Source organism: Oncorhynchus masou, chromosome 24 (genome assembly GCF_036934945.1).
Source record: "Oncorhynchus masou masou isolate Uvic2021 chromosome 24, UVic_Omas_1.1, whole genome shotgun sequence".
Lineage (NCBI taxonomy): Eukaryota > Metazoa > Chordata > Actinopteri > Salmoniformes > Salmonidae > Oncorhynchus > Oncorhynchus masou.
The window spans coordinates 59,202,639-59,225,359 of NC_088235.1; the positions used below are offsets into that span (position 1 = coordinate 59,202,639).

Below are 22,721 nucleotides of genomic sequence, written 5' to 3' on the forward strand. Positions count from 1 at the left end.
TAGAAGTTTCGATAGCCCGAGCACAGATTTTCTATTCTTTCTTTCCTATGGATATGATGACCCAGTTTGGGATTTAAAGGTGTTGTTAATCAGAATGTATTAGTCTGTGCAGACCCTAACTCTAAAACATAAGTTATAATTCATTGTATAATTTGCACAGGATAAAGCAGTCCACCATTTTGAGGATAACCAGGTTAGATAAGTTTACCAAAATGTATTTTAGGTTCTCAAGACATAGTAATAGCCATTGTTAAACTATACGTTAAGGCTCAATTTTATTTTGAGGAATGAAGATGCTCAGTCATGTATGGAGAGAAACAGCTTATGAACTTCAAGATCAGTCAGATGGGCTGCACGAAAAATAGGTAGTCTTCATGAAGTGGAGCCAAGACATTGTCCAAACCTCAAAGACACAGTGGAAGGTCTGAAAGACACAAATGCACTATTATATTTAGTCACTCCAATGTTATTACTTTTAGCTACGATCCACTTGCCAGCCAAAATTAGAGCTGATATTCACCCAATTGCTATACATACAGCTTCAACATAATGTATCATATTTCTAAACTAAAAACGTACAATACCTGCTGCAACAAACCATCTGGTTGGAACTTGCAGTTGGCCAGGTCTGGGTCTTTGTATCCGTTTTTGCGGCACACGGTCCGTGAGAGGTCTACTTCCAAAATGTATTTGAGTCCCTTGACAATCTGTAACAGAAAGCTACATTGAACTGAAGAAGTTTACACCAGGGAGGCACAGTCTAACTATACCAGGGCTGCCCAACCCTCTTCCTGGAGATCTACCGTCCTGTAGGTTCAGTCCAACCCTAATTTGGCATATCTGATTCAGCTAGTTAAGGTCTGGTTGAGCAGCTAATTAGTAGAATCAGGTGTGTTAAATTAGGGTTGGACTGAAAACCCACAGGATGGTAGATCTCCAGGAAGATGGTTGGGCAGCCCTGAACTACACTGCTCAAAAAAATAAAGGGAACACTAAAATAACATCCTACATCTGAACGAATGAAATATTCTTATTTCTCTACATAGTTGAATGTGCTGACAAAAATCACAAATGATCAATGGAAATCAAATTTATCAACCCATGGAGGTCTGGATTTGGAGTCACACAAAATTAAAGTGGAAAACCACATTACAGGCTGATCCAACTTTGATGTAATGTCCTTAAAACAAGTCAAAATGAGGCTCAGTAGTGTGTGGCCTCCACGTGCCTGTATGACCTCCCTACAACGCCTGGGCATGCTCTTGATGAGGTGGCGGATGGTCTCCTGAGGGATCTCCTCCCAGACCTGGACTAAAGCATCCGCCAACTCCTGGACAGTCTGTGGTGCAATGTGGCGTTGGTGGATGGAGCGAGACACAATGTCCCAGATGTGCTCAATTGGATTCAGGTCTGGGGAATGGGCGGGCCAGTCCATAACATCAATGCCGCCTTCTTGCAGGAACTGCTGACACACTCCAGCCACATGAGGTCTAGCATTGTCTTGCATTAGGAGGAACCCGGGGCCAACCGCACCAGCATATGGTCTCACAAGGGGTCTGAGGATCTCATCTCGGTACCTAATGGCAGTCAGGCTACCTCTGGCGAGCACATGGAGGCCCCCCAAAGAAATGCCACCCCACACCATGACTGACCCACCGTCAAACCGGTCATGCTGGAGGATGTTGCAGGCAGCAGAACATTCTCCACGGCGTCTCCAGACTGTCACGTCTGTCACATGTGCTCAGTGTGAACCTGCTTTCATCTGTGAAGAGCACAGGGTGCCAGTGGCGAATTTTCCAATCTTGGTGTTCTCTGGCAAATGCCAAACGTCCTGCACGGTGTTGGGCTGTAGTAAGCACAACCCCCACCTGTGGACGTCGGGCCCTCATACCACCCTCATGGAGTCTGTTTCTGACCGTTTGAACAGACATGCACATTTGTGGCCTGCTGGAGGTCATTTTGCAAGGCTCTGGCAGTGCTCCTCCTTGCACAAAGGTGGAGGTAGCGGTCTTGCTGCTGGGTTGTTGCCCTCCTACACGTCTACTGATGTATTGGCCTGTCTCCTGGTAGCGCCTCCATGCTCTGGACACTACGCTGACAGACACAGCAAACCTTCTTGCCACAGCTCGCATTGATGTGCCATCCTGGATGAGCTGCACTACCTGAGCCACTTGTGTGGGTTGTAGACTCCGTCTCGTGCTACCACTAGAGTGAAAGCACCGCCAGCATTCAAAAGTGACCAAAACATCAGCCAGGAAGCATAGGAACTGAGAAGTGGTCTGTGGTCACCACCTGCAGAACCACTCCTTTATTGGGGTTGTCTTGCTAATTGCCTATAATTTCCAACTGTTGTCTATCCCATTTGCACAAAAGCATGTGAACTTTGTCAGTGTTGCTTCCTAAGTGGACAGTTTGATTTCACAGAGGTGTGATTGACTTGGAGTTACATTGTGTTGTTTAAGTGTTCCCTTTATTTTTTTGAGCAGTGCAGTTGGACTATACCAGTGAGGCATGAACTTCAATTCAACATAGCTTTCATCCTTATTTCAACACATTCAATATACTACTACTTCAGTATAAAATGTCAGTCCTCCATACCTGTCTTTCGGCTTTTTCAATTGCAGACGGCTTGAAGAGAAAAGCATCATTGTTCTGATTGTTAAATGAATTGGTCCCATGAAGCGCCGCTTTTAGGACCCCCTTGTCATTTGTGTCGATCTTATATGGAGCGCCAGGCACTAACCTTTGGCAACTGACTGAAAAAAAAAGCTAATTCACTAAATGTTTGCAACGTTAGGTTTTAGGTTCGACAGGTCTTCCTATGAACACAGAATTAGGTCAGTTTACGCAAGACTGTGCTACAACTGACAGTCAGAACTGTAACCAAAAGGCAAGTGACAATATATTTCTCATACCGATAAAGTCAACCAACATGAGCAGAGAAACCTAACTCCCCACAAAGAAACTGAAATCAAGCTATAAGGGCCTAACGCTAACAGGATACAGCTGCATTATTTCACAACAATAATCATTAACGGTCATGCACTGCTACTGATCAAAAGACAATTCATTATTCAACATTTTTGTAATTACAGACATTGTGTGGTTATGGTAAAGTAATTAGAATTGTTACATTGTAGTCAAAAATCCTCAATCCTAAGAAAACCGAGATAAACTGGCTTCACAAACATGCCATGCTACTTCTACTAAACACAGACAATTTCATCCTATTAAAATAAGATCTTACCAATTGAGCACAAGCCAGAGAAGAGCAGAAGCATGTAACTCAGCCCCATGCCTGTTAGAGATTTCTCAACACTGCTGTTTATTTTACTTCCTGTAAGGCAACACTTCCACCATATGTTGCAGACTCGCCAAACCTAACATGGGCCTACTTCCACAAGACAATCAATTAACTAACAAGTGCATCCAATAGAGAAAACTGAACAAACTTGTTTGATTATTTCAATATCTTTTGATTGACATTCTCTCATCTTTTTGCAACAGAACATTATTTTCATTAATTGTGTTACATGGAAAGGTGGTGCTTTACTTATATTTAATCAGTACATAAAATAAAAGAACCACAACCAATTTTGAATTGGCCTTAAATTGGTTTAAAGCTCCCTTTGAACAGTCTTGTGTAATAGCACAATTTTTATGTTTAGACAGGCAGCCCAATTCGGATCTTTTTTTCCACTAATTGATCTTTTGACCAATTGCATCAGATCTTTTTCAGATCCGATTAGTGAAAAGACCAATTAGTGGCGCAGCAGTCAAACGCACTGCAACGCTTGAGGCGTCACTACAGATACGCAACCGCGAGACCCATGACGACGCACGGGTTAGGGGAGCGTTTTTGCCGGCCGGGATGTCCTTGTCCCATCGCGCTCTAGCGACTCCTGTGGCGGCCCGGGCGCATGCACGCTGCCACATTGGCCAGATGTATGGTGTCCTCCGACACATCTCATGGCTCTCGACCTTCGCCTCTCCCGATATCCAATTGGATATCACACAAAAAAAGACCAATTAGTGAAAATAAAGAACAGAAAAACAGTGCTGCTTGTGTAAACGTAAAAGTGATTTTTAAAATAATGATGTCTGTGGAAAGTGGCAATACAAAGAAATAAAACATGAATAACAAAAAGGCGTCTAATCATCCACAAGAAACCAAAGTAGGCTTTGAGAAAACAGTAAAAGTGAGGAAATTCATGACATGTAGAGTCATAAAACACTACTCTATGGGCTACTCATACTGTAGATATACTGTACATTGTTTGTAGTACCAATTACCACCAGCAGCTGGTAGACATAGCTCGCGTTTCCAAGAGCTTGTCTGCATTAAATTGACAAAATAATGTCTTATTTTACACAAGGAGGTAAAAATCCAGATGTGAATTATTAATACATTTTGGGAAACGTCATGGAGTTGTAGAGATCTCAACTAGAGAACGTTGATGATTACACTGACTGGTGGAATCAGTTTAGGCCATGTCAGAGTGACCTGAATCGAGACATTTTTGGAAACTATACCCTGTGGATAAATCTTTGCATGTAAACTGAAGATTTACTCTGTCTTCAGACTAACAACCCTGTTTTGAGAGATCAAACTGCACTCCTCAAAACATCTGACAAACTTTTATTTCACTTTTGTCTTGTCTGTAAAGAAGTGCATTGCACTTTCAGTATGTAGAAGTAACATCAAGTTAATTATAATGCTCATCTCATAATCATTTAAATTAACTGGTTTACTGGTCCCACATACCATAAATGGGATAAAGCCAGAAGTGGGAAACTGTACACATTTTGTAATGTCTGTCAAATTTGGTCTTCATTGGCTGTATCCTCATTGTCTCTTTATTCCCTGTCACATGACTTGACCATGAATTGCATTCTGGTTTTGACATCTAGCTGCATAAAAAAAATCAGCTCTCTGAAAAAGGTCAGTAGACGTTCTACTTCAGAGGAGAGAGATGGTAGTTCACTGATGCACTAAGGTTGAACCTCTGTCATGAAAGTCCCCCCCCCCCACCATCTGTCGTTGCTCACTCACTGCTCACTCTTATTTGTGTTTTTCCACAGCTTCCCCCCTCTAGGGAAAATCCTGTTTTTCACTCTTCATGTTGGCAGAAACTAGTCTTATGATTTCAATGGCTTACTTAGTATCTCACAATAATAAGTCAATCAGACACATGAAATATCCTCAAATGTAACCATGTAGTTCTGCTAGGCGATCCTTTTAAACATGCTTTTAAATTGTTTATTAGAATCCTGTACTAACTCTTAGATGGGACATCTGATGTCCACTGACTGCACTCACTTCCATGACCAAGGAAATTATGACTTTCGGCAGATTTGTTCTTAATATATATAAAAAAAGCATGAATTATCACTATGAGTTATGTGAGGTGCACTACATTGCCAAAAGTATGTGGACCTTCAAATGAGTGTATTTGGCTATTTCAGCCACACCTGTTGCTAACAGGTGTATAAAATTGAGCACACAGCCATGCAATTTCCATTGACAAACATTGGCAGTAGAATGGCCCCTACTTAAGAGCTCAGTGACTGTCAACGTGGCACCGTCATAGGATGCTACCTTTCCAACAACTCAGTTCGTCAAATGTAAGCGCTGTTATTGTGAAGTGGAAACGTCTAGGAGCAACAATGGCAACAGCCGCTAAATGGTAGACCACACAAGCTCACAAAACGGGACCACCGAGTGCTGAAGCTCGTAGCGTGTTATATTCAGCCGTCCTCTGTTGCAACACTCACTACCGAGTTCAACCTGCCTCTGGAATCAACATCAGCACAAGAACTGTTCGTTGGGAGCTTCAAGAATTGGGGTTCCATGGCCGAGCAGCCTCACACAAGCCTAAGATCACCATGCGTAATGCCAAGCGTTGACTGGAGTGGTGTAAAACTCGCCACCATTGGACTCTGGAGCAGTGGAAACGCGTTCTCTGGAGTGAGGAATCACGCTTCACCATCTGGAAGTCCGACGAACGAATCTGGATTTGGCGGATGCCAGGAGAATGCTACCTGCCCCAATGCATAGTGCCAACTGTAAAGTTTGGTGGAGGAGGAATAATGTTCTTGGGCTGTTTTTCATGGTTCGGGCTAGTTCCAGTGAAGTGAAATCTTAACGCTGACATTCTAGAATCTAGACAATTCTGTGTTTCCAACATTGTGGCAACATTTTGGAGAAACCTCTTTCCTGTTTCAGCATGACAATGCCCCTGTGCACAAAGCAAGGTCCATACAGAAATGTTTTTTTGAGATCGGTGTGGAAGAACTTGACTTACCTGCACAGAGCCCTGACCTCAACCCCAGAGAACACCTTTGGGATGAATTGGAACGCCGACTGCGAGCCAGGCCTAATCGCCCACATATTTTTGGCCATGTAGTGTATGTCTTCAACATGAAATAGATTTTTGTCATTCAGATCTATAAAAAACAAGGTGAGAAACCATGATAGATATTGACTTTGAAATGTTTACTTTGATGTGTGATAGAATATACAGTCAGGTCCAGAAGTATTGGCACCCTTAATAAAGATGAGCCAAAAATACTGTATAAAATAAATAATACAAACAAACATTTTTTTATTATATTATTTTATACTAATACAATTGCACAGAGTAAGAGATTTTTTTTAAATCAAGTAATCATCTCTTTTCCCCAAAAAATAGGGGTCAAAATTATTTGTGTCCCTGTTTCCTGTCAGGACCCGGTTACGAACCTGGGTCTCCGGAGTGAGAAACAGTCACTTAACCAACTGAGCCACGAATAGTCAGCAGAACCCAGAAGATGAGGCAGACACAGCAGTACTTAAGACGGTGTATTTAATAAAGTAAAAAGGAGAAGTCCTTCAATACAAAAATGGCAAATCCAAAAGGTGGTAGGAATAGCACAAAAAAGCCTCAAGAGATACTCAAAAACAAAAACAGAATTCCACAAGAGCATCCACCGGAATCGACAAGAATACACAGAACACTAGGGCTGGGTGCTAACATACAAACACAGAGCACAGAACTGAGGGAAACTAAGGGTTTAAATACAATCAGGGAAAAACGAGGCACAGGTGCAAATAATAATGGGGAACAAGGGAAAAAACATAAGGTCAAAAAGCACAATGGGGGCATCTAGTGACCAAAACCCGGAACAACCCTGGCCAAATCCTGACAGTTTCCAATACCTTTCGATACCTCACCTTGCAAAAAATAACAGCTCTGAGCCTTTAAAATAATTATTTATGAGATTGGAGAACACATCTTAGACCATTACTATGTACAGAATCTTTCCAGATTCTTGATATCCTTCGTCTGCGCTTATGGACTGCCTTCTTCAATTCAAACCATAGGTTTTCAATGGGGTTCAAGTCCGGGGAATGAGATGACCATTGCTAAATGTTGATTTTATGGTCAATTAACCATTTCTTTGTAGATTTTGATGTGTGCTTTGGGTTATTGTCTTGCTGGAAGATCCACTTGCGGCTTAGTTTCAGCCTCCTGGCAGAGGTAACCAGTTTTTGGGCTAAAATGGTCTGTTACTGGGTGAAGTTGATGATGCTGTCAGCCTTAAAAACTGCTACAGTAACATGATGCAAATGGGTTTGTGAAGTATACTGTATTGATTTGTGGGCCTTTTAGAGGCCAATCTTGTTGCAAGAGGTAAGCAATCAAATAGACTGAGTGGTTCCTGCCATTTTGATGGAGTGCTCTAAATTTATCTCAGCCCAACAATGTGAGCATTCGTTCTGAGCTCATGTTGCTCTTGCAGGAGGATTCCGTTTGAAAGGGAGAGGTTGTTTTTATATCTCAAAGTGTCTGTTGTTTAATTATTACTTGAGTTCCTCGGTAGCCAGAGAGCCATGTGCAGCTTGAGGATGTACAATTCTAGGTACCACTTTATATTTAGCTCCCTTCATAAAACGTTTATAAATAGTTTGTAAAGTGTTTACTTGCCATTTATTAATCATTGTTCCTATGTTTGTAAACGTCAATAAGCAATCTTTAAATATTTCCGCATGCATGAACACTATTTTAAATAATTTATTATTTAAATTGTATGATTTATAAGATAATGAATAAGGTGTTTGATCATAGTAGGTTCACAATTTGTGTAAATGATAAATTAATAATAATGTATTACTAATGTACTTACAAACCAGTGATAAAGGAGTTATTGTCAACTCATAAGATTATTTATAAGGCATTTGTTAATGGTTGATTAATGGTTATGTTATATGCATATTTATCAATATATTTATATACGCCATGTATGGGATATTTAATACTTGTTAATGAGTGCATTTTTTAAATGTGAGCAAAATGCACATACTAATACATCAGTTGATGATTAATGTAGCACCTTATAAACCATTTACTGATTATTTTTAAGAAATATGGCCTTGTGTCTTGTCATTCTGTTACCAAAAACCCACATATCTTTAAGATATTTTCTTATTTCACAGAAGTAATAGTAAAGGTAGACCTACCAGTTAGTTATAGTGTTTTAACTGAGAAGAATTTTGTTGTTTCTGAATTATTAAGTGGTTAAAATTCAGAATTCTGTTGCCAAATTGGTAACAGAATGACTGCGATTGAATTGGCTACAATGGAGAATCATAGTAGTGACAAGCCACAGTTGGGTCACCTGCTACTGTCCTCATCTTCTACTGGCATGCTGTTATGTTCAGCTCATAACTGTTTTCTCTCTCTTTCTGTCGTCTGGTAGTCAATGGGAAAACCATTTGGACAACCCCTAACTCTCTCACTCCCTCGCTCTGCCTTCTCTATATCTAGTTAATGTTACCTCTCCCGGCTCATGGGTATTACTGACACATACCCATAAGACCCTCTCTTTCCATTTACTGTAACCAGCATCCTTACCCCTGAGCCCCGACCAACACCGGACATCCATGAACGTTGAAAAGTAGTTGAAATTCAGTCTGCCCTGGCCTTGATTTTCAAAGTACATAGGCGTAGTTTTTGGGTCCGTACCGGACCGGCCATGATTTGGCCTAAACATAGACATCCATGATTGGTTCAGATGTGGTCCAGTCCAGACAGTAGAGTACAGTACTGTAGAGCACACTAGAGTAGAAGAGAGTAGTATAATGTACTGTTTTGCACTATACTGTACTAAACTCTACTTTACTGTACTGTTACTGTACTGTACTGTATTCTACTCTACTGTGATATCCAAACTTGTAACATACACATCTGTGATTGGTTCAGGTTTGGTCCAACCAAATTTAGTCTTGTTTGGGGGTGGTGATTATTTAAATAATAGCCCGTGTGTAGGATAATACTCAAATATGAAAAGAAGGATATTGCACCATAAAGAGAATGACATTCATATCCATAATTATGCATTTCCAAAGGATAATGTGTGAGTGATATAATATGTAGCAGTGACCCTCCAAGTTGGTTAGAATGATAAAAATGGTGATTATTTTCTGAGCCAGCCTTATAAACAGGTGTGTGCCTTTCGAAATCATGTCCAAACAATTGAATTTACCACAGGTGGACTCCAGTCATGTTGTAGGAACATGCAAGGAGGATAAATGTAAACAGGATGCACCTGAGCTCAATTTCGAGTATCATAGCAATGGGTCTAAACACTTATGTAAATATATGCACGCCTGCTCCCGCTCTTCCCCCCTGGCGCTCGAGGGTGCCAGGCTCTCCAGCATTGCGCACTCCTGCCTCCATCATTACGCACACCTGCTTTTCCCACTCATGCACATCAGCATATTATTGGAATCACCTAGATTCAATCACCTGTTTATTACCTCCCCTATATTTGTCAGTTCCCCATCTCTGTTCCCCGCTGCTGCATTGATTGTCATATGTCCTTGTATAGTGTGCTGACGTTGTGCCTGTGCTTGTTTCATGTCTGTTCCTTATTAAATAGTGACTCCCCTTACCTGCTTCTCATCTCCGGTGTTGGTCCTTACACAGTGTTACATTACAGCCTTATGCTTTTCATTCATGTTTTTTTATTTAGTTTAAATTAGCAAGAAATTCTAAAAACAAGTTTTTGCTTTGTCATTATGAGGTATTGTGTGCAGATTGATGAAGGATTTTTTTTAAAGTTTGGAATAAGGCTGTAATGTAACAGAATGTGGAAAAAGTCAAGGGGTCTAAATACTTTCTGAATGCACTGTATATAATGTCCCACAGCTGACAGTGCATGTCAGAGCAAAAACCAAGCCATGAGGTCGAAGGTGTCACACCCTGATCTGTGTCACACCCTTATCTGAAACAGTTCAGGGTGTGACACCTTCGACCTCATGGCCTTCCAACAGGCCAACGACCCTAAGCACACAGCCAAGACAACCAGGAGTGACATTCTCTGAATGTCTTTGAGTGGCCCAGCCAGAGCCCGGACTTCAAATAGCCATCTTAAAACAATTTCATGTTAGCTTAGACCCGCTTTCACTTAACCCCTAATATTGTAACGGTTTTCTATATGCGAAGGAGAGTCGGACCAAAATGTGGCGTGGCTATTGTGATTCATATTTTAATAAAACAAGGGAAACACGAATCAATACAAAAACAACAAACGTAACACGAAAACCGAAACAGCCTATACTGGTACAAACTAACACACGACAGAAACAAGGACATAAGGACAATCACCCACGAAACACTCAAAGAATATGGCTGCCTAAATATGGTTCCCAATCAGAGACAACGATAAACACCTGCCTCTGATTGAGAACCACTTCAGACAGCCATAGATTAACCTAGAACACCCCTCTAAGCTACAATGCCAAATACCTGTGAAAAACCCCAAGACAAAACACAGCACATACAAAAACCCATGTCACACCCTGGCCTGACCAAATAGATAAAGAAAACACAAAATACTAAGACCAGGGCGTGACAGAACCCCCCCCCCAAGGTGCGGACTCCCGGCCGCACACCAAAACCCATAGGGGAGGGTCCGGGTGGGCGTCTGTCCACGGTGGCGGCTCCGGCGCGGGACGTGGACCCCACTCTAACAAGGTCTTAGTCCATCTTCCTCGCGTCCTTAGATAGGCGACCCTCGCCGCCGACCTTGGCATAGTAGTCCTCACCCAGGACCCCACTGGACTGAGGGGCAGCTCGGGACTGAGGGGCAGCTCGGGACTGAGGGGTAGCTCAGCACTGAGAGGAAGCTCAGCTCTGAGAGGAAGCTCAGGCAGGTAGTTGGCTCTGGAAGATCCTGGCTGGCTGGCGGTTCTGGCAGATCCTGGCTGACTGGCGGATCTGGAAGAGTCCGGCTGACTGGCGGATCTGGAAGAGTCCGGCTGACTGGCGGATCTGGAAGATCCTGGCTGACTGGCGGATCTGGAAGATCCTGGCTGACTGGCGGATCTGGAAGAGTCTGGCTGACTGGCGGATCCTGGCGGATCCTGGCTGACTAGCGGATCTGGAAGAGTCTGGCTGACTGGCGGATCTAGAAGAGTCTGGCTGACTGGCGGATCCTGGCAGACTGACGGCTCTGGCTGCTCCATGCTGACTGGCAGCTCTGGCTGCTCCATGCTGACTGGCAGCTCTGGCTGCTCCATGCTGACTGGCGGCTCTGGCTGCTCCATGCAGACTGGCAGCTCTGGCAGCTACTTGCAGACTGGCAGCTCCTTGCAGACTGGCAGCTCCTTGCAGACTGGCAGCTCCTTGCAGACTGGCAGCTCCTTGCAGACTGACAGCTCCTTACAGACTGACAGCTCCTTGCAGACTGACAGCTCTGGCTGCTCCATGCAGACTGGCAGCTCTGGCTGCTCCATGCAGACTGGCAGCTCTGGCTTCTCCTTGCAGACTGGCAGCTCTGGCCAGGCGGCAGACTCCGGCAGCGCTGTAGAGGAGGAAGGCTCTGGCAGCGCTAAACAGGTGGGAGACTCCGGCAGAGCAGGAGAGGAGGAAGGCTCTGGCAGCGCTGGAGAGGCGAGGCGCACTGTAGGCCTGATGCGTGGTGCTGGCACTGGTGGTACTGGGCCGAGGACACGCACAGGAAGCCTGGTGCGGGGAGGTGGTACAGGGTAGAGCGGACCGGGCTGGCGCACTGGAGCTCTTGAGCACCGAGCCTGCCCAATCTTACCTGGTTGAATACTCCCGGTCGCTCTGCCAGTGCGGCGAGGTGGAATAGCCCGCACTGGGCTATGCAGGCGAACCGGGGACACCGTGCGCAAGGCTGGTGCCATGTAAGCCGGCCCATGGAGACGCACTGGGGACCAGATGCGTAGAGCCGGCTTCATGGCATTTGGCTCGACGCTCACTCTAGCCCGGCCGATACGCGGAGCTGGAATGTACCGCACCGGGCTATGCACCTGCACTGGGGACACCGTGCATACCACAGCATAATACGGTGCCTGCCCGGTCTCTCTAGCCCCCCGGTAAGCACAGGAAGTTGGCGTATGTCTCCTACCTAGCGTCGCCATACTCCCTGTGAGCCTCCTCCCCAATACATTTTTGGGGCTGACTCTCGGGTTTCCATCCGCGTCGCCGTGCTGCCTCCTCATACCAGCACCTCTCCGCTTTCGTCGCCTCCAGTTCTTCTTTGGGGCGGCGATATTCTCCAGGCTGTACCCAGGGTCCTTTACCGTCGAGGATTTCCTCCCAAGTCCAGAAATCCTTATTACACTGCTCCTGCTGCTGCCCGTTACCACGCCGCTTGGTCCTGTTGTGGTGGGTGATTCTGTAACGGTTTTCTATATGCGAAGGAGAGTCGGACCAAAATGCGGCTTGGCTATTGTGATTCATATTTTAATAAAACAAGGAAAACACGAATCAATACAAAAACAACAAACGTAACACGAAAACCGAAACAGCCTATACTGGTACAAACTAACACACGACAGAAACAAGGACATAAGGACAATCATCCACGAAACACTCAAAGAATATGGCTGCCTAAATATGGTTCCCAATCAGAGACAATGATAAACACCTGCCTCTGATTGAGAACCACTTCAGACAGCCATAGATTAACCTAGAACACCCCACTAAGCTACAATCCCAAATACCTGTGAAAAACCCCAAGACAAAACACAGCACATACAAAAACCCATGTCACACACTGGCCTGACCAAATAGATAAAGAAAACACAAAATACTAAGACCAGGGCGTGACAAATATGAAGCAGCTTAGTTAAATTGTAAACCCCAAATATTTTTTGCATGAAGAAACAACCTGTCGTTCATCGCAAACCTTGTGAAAAACTTGGTTTTCTCACTTCACAATGCAAAAATATTGCATTTAATCAGTGGACCACTCATTTTCTTTACTAAAGTAGTGGTTTGTTATTATTTTTATTATTGCTAAAGTTACTGCATAGGTGTAGCACTTATATTTACTGTACAATGAGGAACTCAACTACAAAATACTGGTCTTCTCCCATTTTTTGAACCATTACCCCCACACAGTATGGTGTGTAAACAACAACAATAAATAAGAATAAAATAAGATAATAGATATGAAACAAAAACGTGAAGAACATAAATCATTCAACTCTAATTAGCACATGTAGGACAGTATGCAAATGTGTGTGCATGGACTTTGCAGATGTATTTTGCACATGTGCAACACATAGTATTTGTTTTACAGTCCTTCTTTGGGGGGGCAGAATTGGCATCTCCTCCTCTTACCTGCCCCAGCTGCAGCCTCAGGTGGATCAGGACAAGATTCAGCCCCCTGAACAGCTTTCAGTAGCGCTGCAGAGGCTACTTTGCGGGGAAGGCGCTCCTTGCGTTGAATGTGTGGGGTTACAAGTGCCTTTCCCAGCTGCTCCAGAAACATCCTCCTCTTGTTCCGCTTATCAGGCATCCAGGTAGGGTTGATCTTGTTCCATATCACAAAGACATTGTATGAGGACACATCAATGATATTATGACCAGGGGCCAGCAGGCAGTCATTCTCCTGCATCTGTAAGTTCCAATCACCTTGTCCAGGTTGTCCACGCCTTCTTTGTTGTGTTTGTAGTCCAGGATGATGGCTGGCTTCCTGTCCTCACGATCACTGATCTCAGCCATTTTGTGCAGTGTGCTCAGGAGGACCACATTCTTGTTCCTCTTTGGGAGGTAAGAAACTAGAGTGGTGGTGGGGGTGAAGGCAAACTTTGATGAGAAGGCCCCTCTCCTCCTTGTTGCGAGGATTGCAGGGGGGAGCTCAGCCTTGTTCTTTCTAACTGTGCCAACCATGGTGATCTTCCTCTTCAGGAGCTGCTGGCTGAGTTCATACGTGACATTGTGCCTCCTAAGTCCATCTGTCACATCAAGGACAGCCCGCATCCCCTGGTTCTTCTCCGGGCCTCTACCTTCGCTGTGTAGACTTTCATCTTCCAAGTGTAGCTCGATTGTGCGTCACAGCCACCCATATCTTGATGCCACACTTTGCTGGCTTGCTGGGCTTGCTGGGCATATACTGCTGGAAAGGACAGCAACCTTTTGACAAAAGAGATTACTGTCAGTAATTAGTATCAGCATCACAGAAAACAATTACATAAATCAATGGTATTACAGCAATACATAATCAAATTAACAGTGAAAATCACTTACATTACAGATATGAAAATAAAAATGTACCTCTGAATGGAACCAGTGGCTCATCCACTGTTACTTCAGGCTCAGGGTTGTAGGGGTATGGCAGACGCTCCATCCACTTCTCCCAGACCTCTCTTATGGCCGGCAGTTTGTCTCTCACACGTCTTGACTCACGGTTATCAAATTGTAGCATTCTTGAGAAAGCGTGAAAGACTTTCAGTGGCATCGTGGCACGGAAAATCGCCCTTCCACTCTCTGCATCCCAGAGACGACATGTAGCCTCGCCTCGGTACTTATACACACCCGCTAAGATTAGCAGCCCTATGTAGGCACACAGGTCACTCTCATCCATCCTTTTCCAGTTGACTCCATATTTACGGAAACCATAAAACTTTGTCATCTCCAGGATGATTTTTTCGATGGCTGGTGTGATGAACATGTAGAATGTTGAGGCGATGTCCTGGGCATGGGCAACTGCATGTCTTGTGGGCCCTGGGGTCACCCTTAAGACATTTTGTGCTGCCACTCTGCCCTGGTTGTCATATGGTCAAAGGGACCATGTAATTTTGCTGTTATTTGACAAAAACGTCTCTCTTTCAGCTTGGGGGATTTCTTCTTCATCTGAAGATGATGCATCGTGCTCTGGGTTGTATTCTTCCCCATCGTCTTCTTCAGATACCTCCTCCTCTTCTAAATCATTGTTCTCTTGTTCCTCCTAGACATCTGAAAAAATCAGATCTACGACCTGTTGGGCTCTGAAACGTGCACTCATGGCTTCAGCAAAGCTAGAACAGGGGGGACTGTCACCTGCAGCACCTTTATAGCCTCTAACTGCATTCCCCATTAGTAAACAACACTTTCAAGAAATGTTTATTTTGTCTGAAATAGTTTTTATTTTGTCTGTGAACTTGAGTCATGTGTGGGATTGTGGAGGGGAGATGCTGCAAATGCACAGGTTCAATCAGTAGCACACATAATCTCAATTTATCATTGTGTGTGTGTGTGTCTGGTTGTTGTGGTGTGTAAATAATTTTAGAACTGCCAGGTGAAAAATGAACCTAAGACAATCTTTGTACCCTGGTGGTGTACAGCTTTCATGGAAATATGAACAAAAGCGATGTTTCACCTTTTCTAATGTTGGCGTCACTCTAGGATAAAGACATCACATTTCAAGTTGAAAAAATATAATTTAGGTGGTTTTATCCAAGGGTTAAAATTCAATATTTGTGTACAATTTCTACTTAAATTATTAAAGGGACGCAAAAGGCACTCATTTCGTGGAATGACCCTTCTCTTGAGCATATCAAGTGGATGGGGATGTAACTGTATGTAGTTTTATTTGGTTTGTGTACTCTACTGTCTATCCTTGGTGTGAACGTCTCCAGGTACTTTACATATGTTGAATTACATAACCTAATTGCAAGGGCTTTTTCAACCCTTCAGTGGTGAAAGTTTTACTTTCAAAGTGTGTTGTATGATGACCCACAACGGGTCATCATACAGTGCTAAATGGCAACTATCTGGCTGACTATTTTAAAGTAATAAAAAGTGTTTGTGGTTTTCCAGCTAGATATGAGCATTACACAATACAACTAGTCATTCAGTCTGGAGGCGTATAATGCATTTAGTTATGAATTGCCTCTCGCTCCCATCCTGCTTTGCCAAGGACATCTGTCCACAGGTATAATGTGATGTTCAGAGATAAGGGGATGCTCTCTGAGTAACGTTTATTCAGTCACTTCCAGTCATTTGACATGCCCGGTGGTAGAAACTCATGCAGGCACAAATCAAAACAAGGCTTTAGCCCAACTAATGTTATGTATATACCCATTAAAACAGATAGCATCTGTCACTCTTGGTCCTGTCTTTGCTTTGCCTTGCAATACAACAGCTTGGAGGAGGCGAGGAAGACATACAAATTCCTGTATTTTTTTCCGTCTTTATTGGATATGTATTTTATATAATGAGTTTTTGCCACATCTTCACAACTTTTAAAAATAGAAATAGCAGAGGCATGTTTCTCAACAGTTTAAACCAGGTCATGTCATTATTCTGTTAAACTGAATGTAACCTAGCAACAGCTCCCAAAGTGGATGCATTTTTATTCCCCAGGCAAGGTCCTCCAAACTCAAACCTGTTCATCACCACATCGCCAATGACAGCAGTGCTGTGTGATTGTTAACTGCATACTAATTTAAATCAGATTTAGTTCAATATAAACCTATACAATATGTAATGTATGCAAAAAGGGAAGGATGAAAAGCAAGAGCGGTCTAACCGAAGTGGACTCAGTGTCGTACATACAGTCGATCAAGTGAAAACAGGTAAGGTATATAGAGGCATTAGTGCAGACTGATTGAGAATGGAATGCCTGCATTGCTCTTCCAGTAGACTGAGGCTGGTGACAGATGACTGCCAGGCATGGATCATTGCAACCGGTTTAGGGAACAGAGCTGAAAAATAATGACATTTTTCGAGGAACAGAATCAGAACTGGGAACGAAAGTGATCTATACTGTTCCAGAAAATAACTGTTCTTTTAAAAGCTTGGGAACTGGTAAATAATGCTCTTTTACATTCTGGGCATTTTTTCCCCCTATATCCTGCCTGCTCCAAGGCATGTTGCTCTATCCACACTGATTGGTGAAGTAATTTAATGTTGAGCTAAATGTTTTAAAAAATCTATACTAAACAAAAATATAAATGCAACATGCAACAATTACAAATATTTTACTGAGTTACAGTTCATATAAGGAAGTCAGTCAATTGAAATTAATTCATTAGGTCCAATCTATGGATTTCACATGACTGGGATTACAGCTATGCATCTGTTGATCACAGATACTGTCACTTAAAAAAGGTAGGGGGCATGGATCAGAAAACCAGTCATTTTCTGGTGGGACTACCATTTGCCACATGCGTCGCGACACATCTCCTTTGCATAGATTTCATTGTGGCCTGTGGAATGTGGTTCCACTCCTCTTCAATGGCTGTGCAAAGTTGCTGGATATTGGCAGGAACTGGAACATGCTGTCGTTCAGCATGATGACATTTTCAGTTTCCAGGAATTGTTTACAGATCCTTGCGACATGAGGCCATGCATTATGATGTTGAAACATGAGCTGATGGCGGGGGATGAATGGCCTTTATTTTTACTTGGCAAGTCAGTTAAGAACACATTTTTACAATGACGGCCTACCCCGGCCAAACCCTAACCCGGACAGCACTGGGCCAATTGTGCGCTGCCCAATGGGAGTCCTAATCATGGCTGTTTGTGATACAGCCTGGGATCAAACCAGAGTCTGTAGTGACGCCTCTAGCACTGAGATGCAGTGCCTTAGGCCGCTTTGCCACTCTGGAGCCCTAATGGGCTCAGGATCTGATCACGGTATCTCAGTGCATTCATAGTGCCATCAATAAAATGCAATTGTGTTTGTTGTCCATAGTTTATGGCTGCTCATACCATAACCCCACCGCCACCATGGGGCACTTTGTTCACAACATTGACATCACCAAACCTCTCACCCACACAATGCTATACACCCGGTCTGCGGTTATGAGGCCGGTTGGACGTACTGCCAAATTCTCTAAAACGAGACTGGAGGAGGCTTATGGAAGGGAAATTAACATAAAATGATCTGGCAACAGCTCTGGTGGACATTTCAAACTTGAGACATCTCTGGCATTGTGTTGTGTGACAAAACTGCTCATTTTAAAGTGGCCTTTAGTGTCCCAAGTACAAGATGCACCTGTGTAATGATCTTGCTGTTTAATCAGCTTCTTAATATGTGACACCTGTCAGGTGGATGGATTATCTTGGCAAAGGATAAATGCTCACTAACAGGGATATAAAGTAATTTGTGAACAAAATTTGAGAAAAACAAGTTTTTTGTGCGTATGGAACATTTCAGGGATCTTTGATTTCAGCTCATGAAACATGGGACCAACACTTTACATGTTGCGTTTATGTTTTTGTGAAATTCAGAGGTTTCACAAGGAACAATATAAACCGGTACTTTTTTTGGAGTTCGAACGGATTCAGAACTTTATTTTGCTTTTCAGAACAGTGAAATGGAACGAAATAAAATTATGGTTCTGTTCAGAACAAAACAATTGGAAAATAATTTAGGTTCCAACTGATGCGGCTCAATTCTCCCTCCCCTGCAGCCTCTCTTAGAGAACACAGACAAGTTACACCCCAAAACATCTTCTCACAGCCATGGCCAGTACACGTAGTTAAAGCAGTGTTTTGAAAATGTTTTATTGGCTTTGATACTCTGATTGGTTAGAAATGATCCAATCGCTGATGACTTTGTTTTGCGGCGACATCCTTTTGACGCCACCACAAATGACTTCAACGATGGCAGTCTCAGACTGAAGTATGTAGCGAACATAGAGCAAGCGGAATAATTCAGTTTGAGTCGTCAAGCTAATCCTGAAATGACTCTGACATCAATGATTTGGACCTAATGGGCATCAGTTTGGACTTCGTACCCTGCTGCTATGAATGGGAAGATATCCTGAAAATATATCCACTCCATATCCTGATGGTCAGGGTACACGGGTCATGCTTTAATTGTTCAGTAGCCTCAGCCTAGTGTGAACAAATAGGCTACTGCTTCACATGTTATTCGAATGCTGCGGATGTAATTTTAGACATTGACTTCATTGTTATTCACCATAGCTTTGAGTAATGCATGCATGTCACCCCATACATACAGGAAAGTGCATAAGCCACTGTCTGAGTTGCATCACCACCATAAGAAGCACTCTAAACTCTAACCCATGGCTCTGCCTTTGGCATACATACGTGTTTACTTTACTAAATGGCAGAACTATGTTCAGCAAACACAATTGTTAGAAGCTTGAGATTTTAAAAGTATTACTGAGAGTTGAATTAAGAATGCTAGGGATTGAAATTGCACATTTGGATTTAATTGTATGATTGTACTTCATTTTCCAAAACTTTTCTGTATTTTCCACTTCTTCCTCTTCTCTTAAATGGGGCAGCTGTAATCCGGGAAATGGATTTGCTGTCACCTGACTTCACTGATGCAGAACATCACTTCCTGGTCTTGACTGCTTCCTCTTGCTTGCTTGATGGATGGCTGCCATTCCATGCACAAAAACAACTTCCTCAAAAACAAATAGATATGCAACACACTAACTGCATTACCACTGCTCAATGAAGTTATCTGGCTTTTTAGAGGGCACTTTCATTAAATGCTCTTACAGAAGAACCATGTCTCTGTATTGTATAGCGTCTCCTGTGGGATAGCTGACAGTGTTGTTTGTATAGAGTAATAAATTAGCAATTTATATAGCTTTACATAGCTTTTCCACCAGGAGCTCAAAATGCTTCACATTGTATGGGAAAACTCACCTCATCCACAATCAATGTGTAGCACCCTCCTGAGTGATGCCTGTGCAGACATTTCTGTCCCAGAGCTCATCATCACACATCAGCTATCACAGTGGAGAGGTGAGGAGCGACAAATGCCAATTAATCAGGGGATGATTCGGTGGCCATGATATGAGGGCTAGATTGGGAATGTAGCCAGGACACTTGCAATAAGTGCAATAGATCCCAAGTGTTTGGGATCTATAGTCAGGAGGACCTCGGTTTAACATGTCATCCCAAATGACGGGACCAGCGAAAATGATGACGTCAATGTGTCGGATGCAGTAATAGTAACACAGTGGTTTAATGAAGGGAGAGGGTGTCTGCTTAGCCCATTCATAGATGCCAACTAACTTTAGAACCTATTGATAAAGGTATCTTCTTCATTGCTTGCGGTTTTGGACACATAAGTAACGTATCTGTCATGTCAGCGAGAATACATTTTCAAAAAACAAAAGGTTAAATTATTACACACCGTCATAGGATTAGTGTTCCCACACCTCCATATCGCCATGTTACAGCGCTTGTTTACGGAAGACAGACAAAAAACAGAGGTGACCCCCTGTGCTAATTAGCTATCTAGCGTGCTCAGTACACCGATGTGTCAGCATAACTGGGGAGGAAGTGTAGTTTATCAACTGGAGCATATGGATGCAAATCTCCTACAGTAATTGTATATTTTTTATTTGAAATATAAGTTTTTGCTGATATGAAAGCCATGTTTCGAAAACGTATCTTAAGCGATGATTATTGACGTTAGTAAACGTTAAAACACAGTGTCAGGATTGTAGTTCACATGGAGCCAAGCGTGGGTGAAGCTAACCACTCTGAACTCTAGGGAGAAAGCAGAATTCTGCCTAGAGTTTGAGAGAGCTAGTGTCTGTTCTGCTGTGGTGTGATTGGAGCAGTGAGAAGCGGGGCCCACATATCGAGCCTCGGGAGGCATAGACAGCATTTGCATTGCAATTAAAACTCCTTTGCTGGGTGATTTCCATTTGACTGCATTTCATTTCCTTTTTAAAGGTTGATTTATTATACAGTACTCTCTACGTTAATGAGCCTTCCTCCACCTCCTTCCGTTTTGTTTTCTGCTTCATCCCTCCATCTGAAGTCCATTTGGTTTGTGGTTGCTCCTGCCTGGTCTCTCCTCAGACTCCAGTGGTTATTAGCAGAGCGCTACTGTTGTCTCCCTCTTAACCAGATGACATTGTCTGCATCACTGATCAGAAATCCTCATTATTGTGTCTGAAGTTTCTGTTTAACCTGTGGTTGGTTGCATTTATATTGCTGATTAATTTAATTAATAATCAAATACAGTACATTATAACGTAATCCAAACATCCAAGTGAAATTATTGCATCAGTACACACAAGTAACTGCATTTCCACCAACGAGTTTTCATTCAGGCATTGTTCAGACTCTCACTAAAGGGTCAAGCTAGAATTGCAGAATACAGTACATAGCTACAACAATGGTGTGGTATGCTGAGTGTCTCAAGCATGGTCTCCGCTGTGCAGACATGCCTGACTAGACCCCTCCCCCCTCCCTAAAGGCAGGGCTTGGTCTCCACTGTGCAGGGCTTGGTCTCCACTTCTGGGCGGTTCCGTCATACTGTATGCCGAGAGAAAGGAAGAAGGCAATCACGGCCCTGCCTCACTAGACCCCAACCTCTCTAAAGGCAGGGTTTGGTCTCCAATGTGCAGACATGCCTGACTAGATCCCTCCCCCCTACCCCTCCCTAAAAGCAGGGCTTGATCAAAAGCATTTGGGTCTGCTGCTCTGATCCTCAGTGAGGCAGGGCCGTGATTGCCTTCTTCCTTTCTCTCGGCATACAGTATGACGGAACCGCCCAGAAGAGCTTGGCGTCTGTGATCTCACAGGAACTCTCTACGGCATAAGCGGGGAACACAACAGTGGAGGAGTGAAAGTAACGCTCTGTGTATGTGAGGTGACCCAACTCTGATTGTTCATTTCAGGCTACCATCTGATTAGCCATTAATATGACACTAGCCATGATGACCCAGTTGGAACACAAGTGTCTGATTCTGTATCAAAGTACACAACAACCTCCTGTTGACTTGCCTTGCTCCCCGACCACTTCTCACAACTACTGGCCCATCGAGAAAGTTGTTGGCCTCGGAGAAGACTGGATGAACAAATCATTCAAAGATGAGAGAAGTGGGTTGAGTCATCACTGCTCCGTGCCACAGCAGTGGGCTCTTGTACATTGATGCACCACTTGCACATTCATTAACATTTGCAGCTGTCATGGAAACCCACGGGCGAACCCTTTAGAATTAATTGAAAAGGGTAAAGCCAGGGCCTTTTTCTTTGCTACTTATGCTGTATTATGAATAGCTTAATCTCAGAAATCTTTAATTGACCCATATGATGATTATATTAAATTTTGGGTGAAGCATCTGAGTGGAGGGTTGAGATGCACACCTGGCTCAGTATCATATAGATAATGTATTTATTTGTGCAATTATTTATGTGTTGTCCTTTGCAGGTAGTTATGCACAATATACCTGTGTGTGTGTGTGTGTGTGTGTGTGTGTGTGTGTGTGTGTGTGTGTGTGTGTGTGTGTGTGTGTGTGTGTGTGTGTGAGCATGCGTGCGTGCGCGTGTATACATTCGTGCCCATTATTCATACCTTATTCATGTGGCAGATATTCTATGTTACTCTAAAATGGGACAATATGTCTATTTTATAATTATTAACCCTTTAGCTCAAGGGAGAGGATGCACACACTACAGATCTAGGTTGACGTTTCTTCTTAATTAACGGCA

General features: G+C 43.3%; 1 protein-coding gene across 1 annotated transcript; it reads right to left on the reverse strand.

Annotated features, from left to right (window-relative positions):
* Nucleotides 1-247: 247 nt before the first annotated feature.
* Nucleotides 248-3,340, reverse strand: LOC135511658 (cystatin-F-like). Its single transcript, XM_064933142.1, has 4 exons — nt 3,248-3,340; nt 2,599-2,756; nt 585-707; nt 248-424 (listed from the first exon to the last, which is right to left on the reverse strand). The coding sequence occupies exons 1-4, from the start codon at nt 3,294-3,296 to the stop codon at nt 338-340; spliced, it is 417 nt and encodes a 138-aa protein (XP_064789214.1). The 5' UTR covers nt 3,297-3,340; the 3' UTR covers nt 248-337.
* Between the last annotated feature and the right edge of the window lie 19,381 nt (nt 3,341-22,721).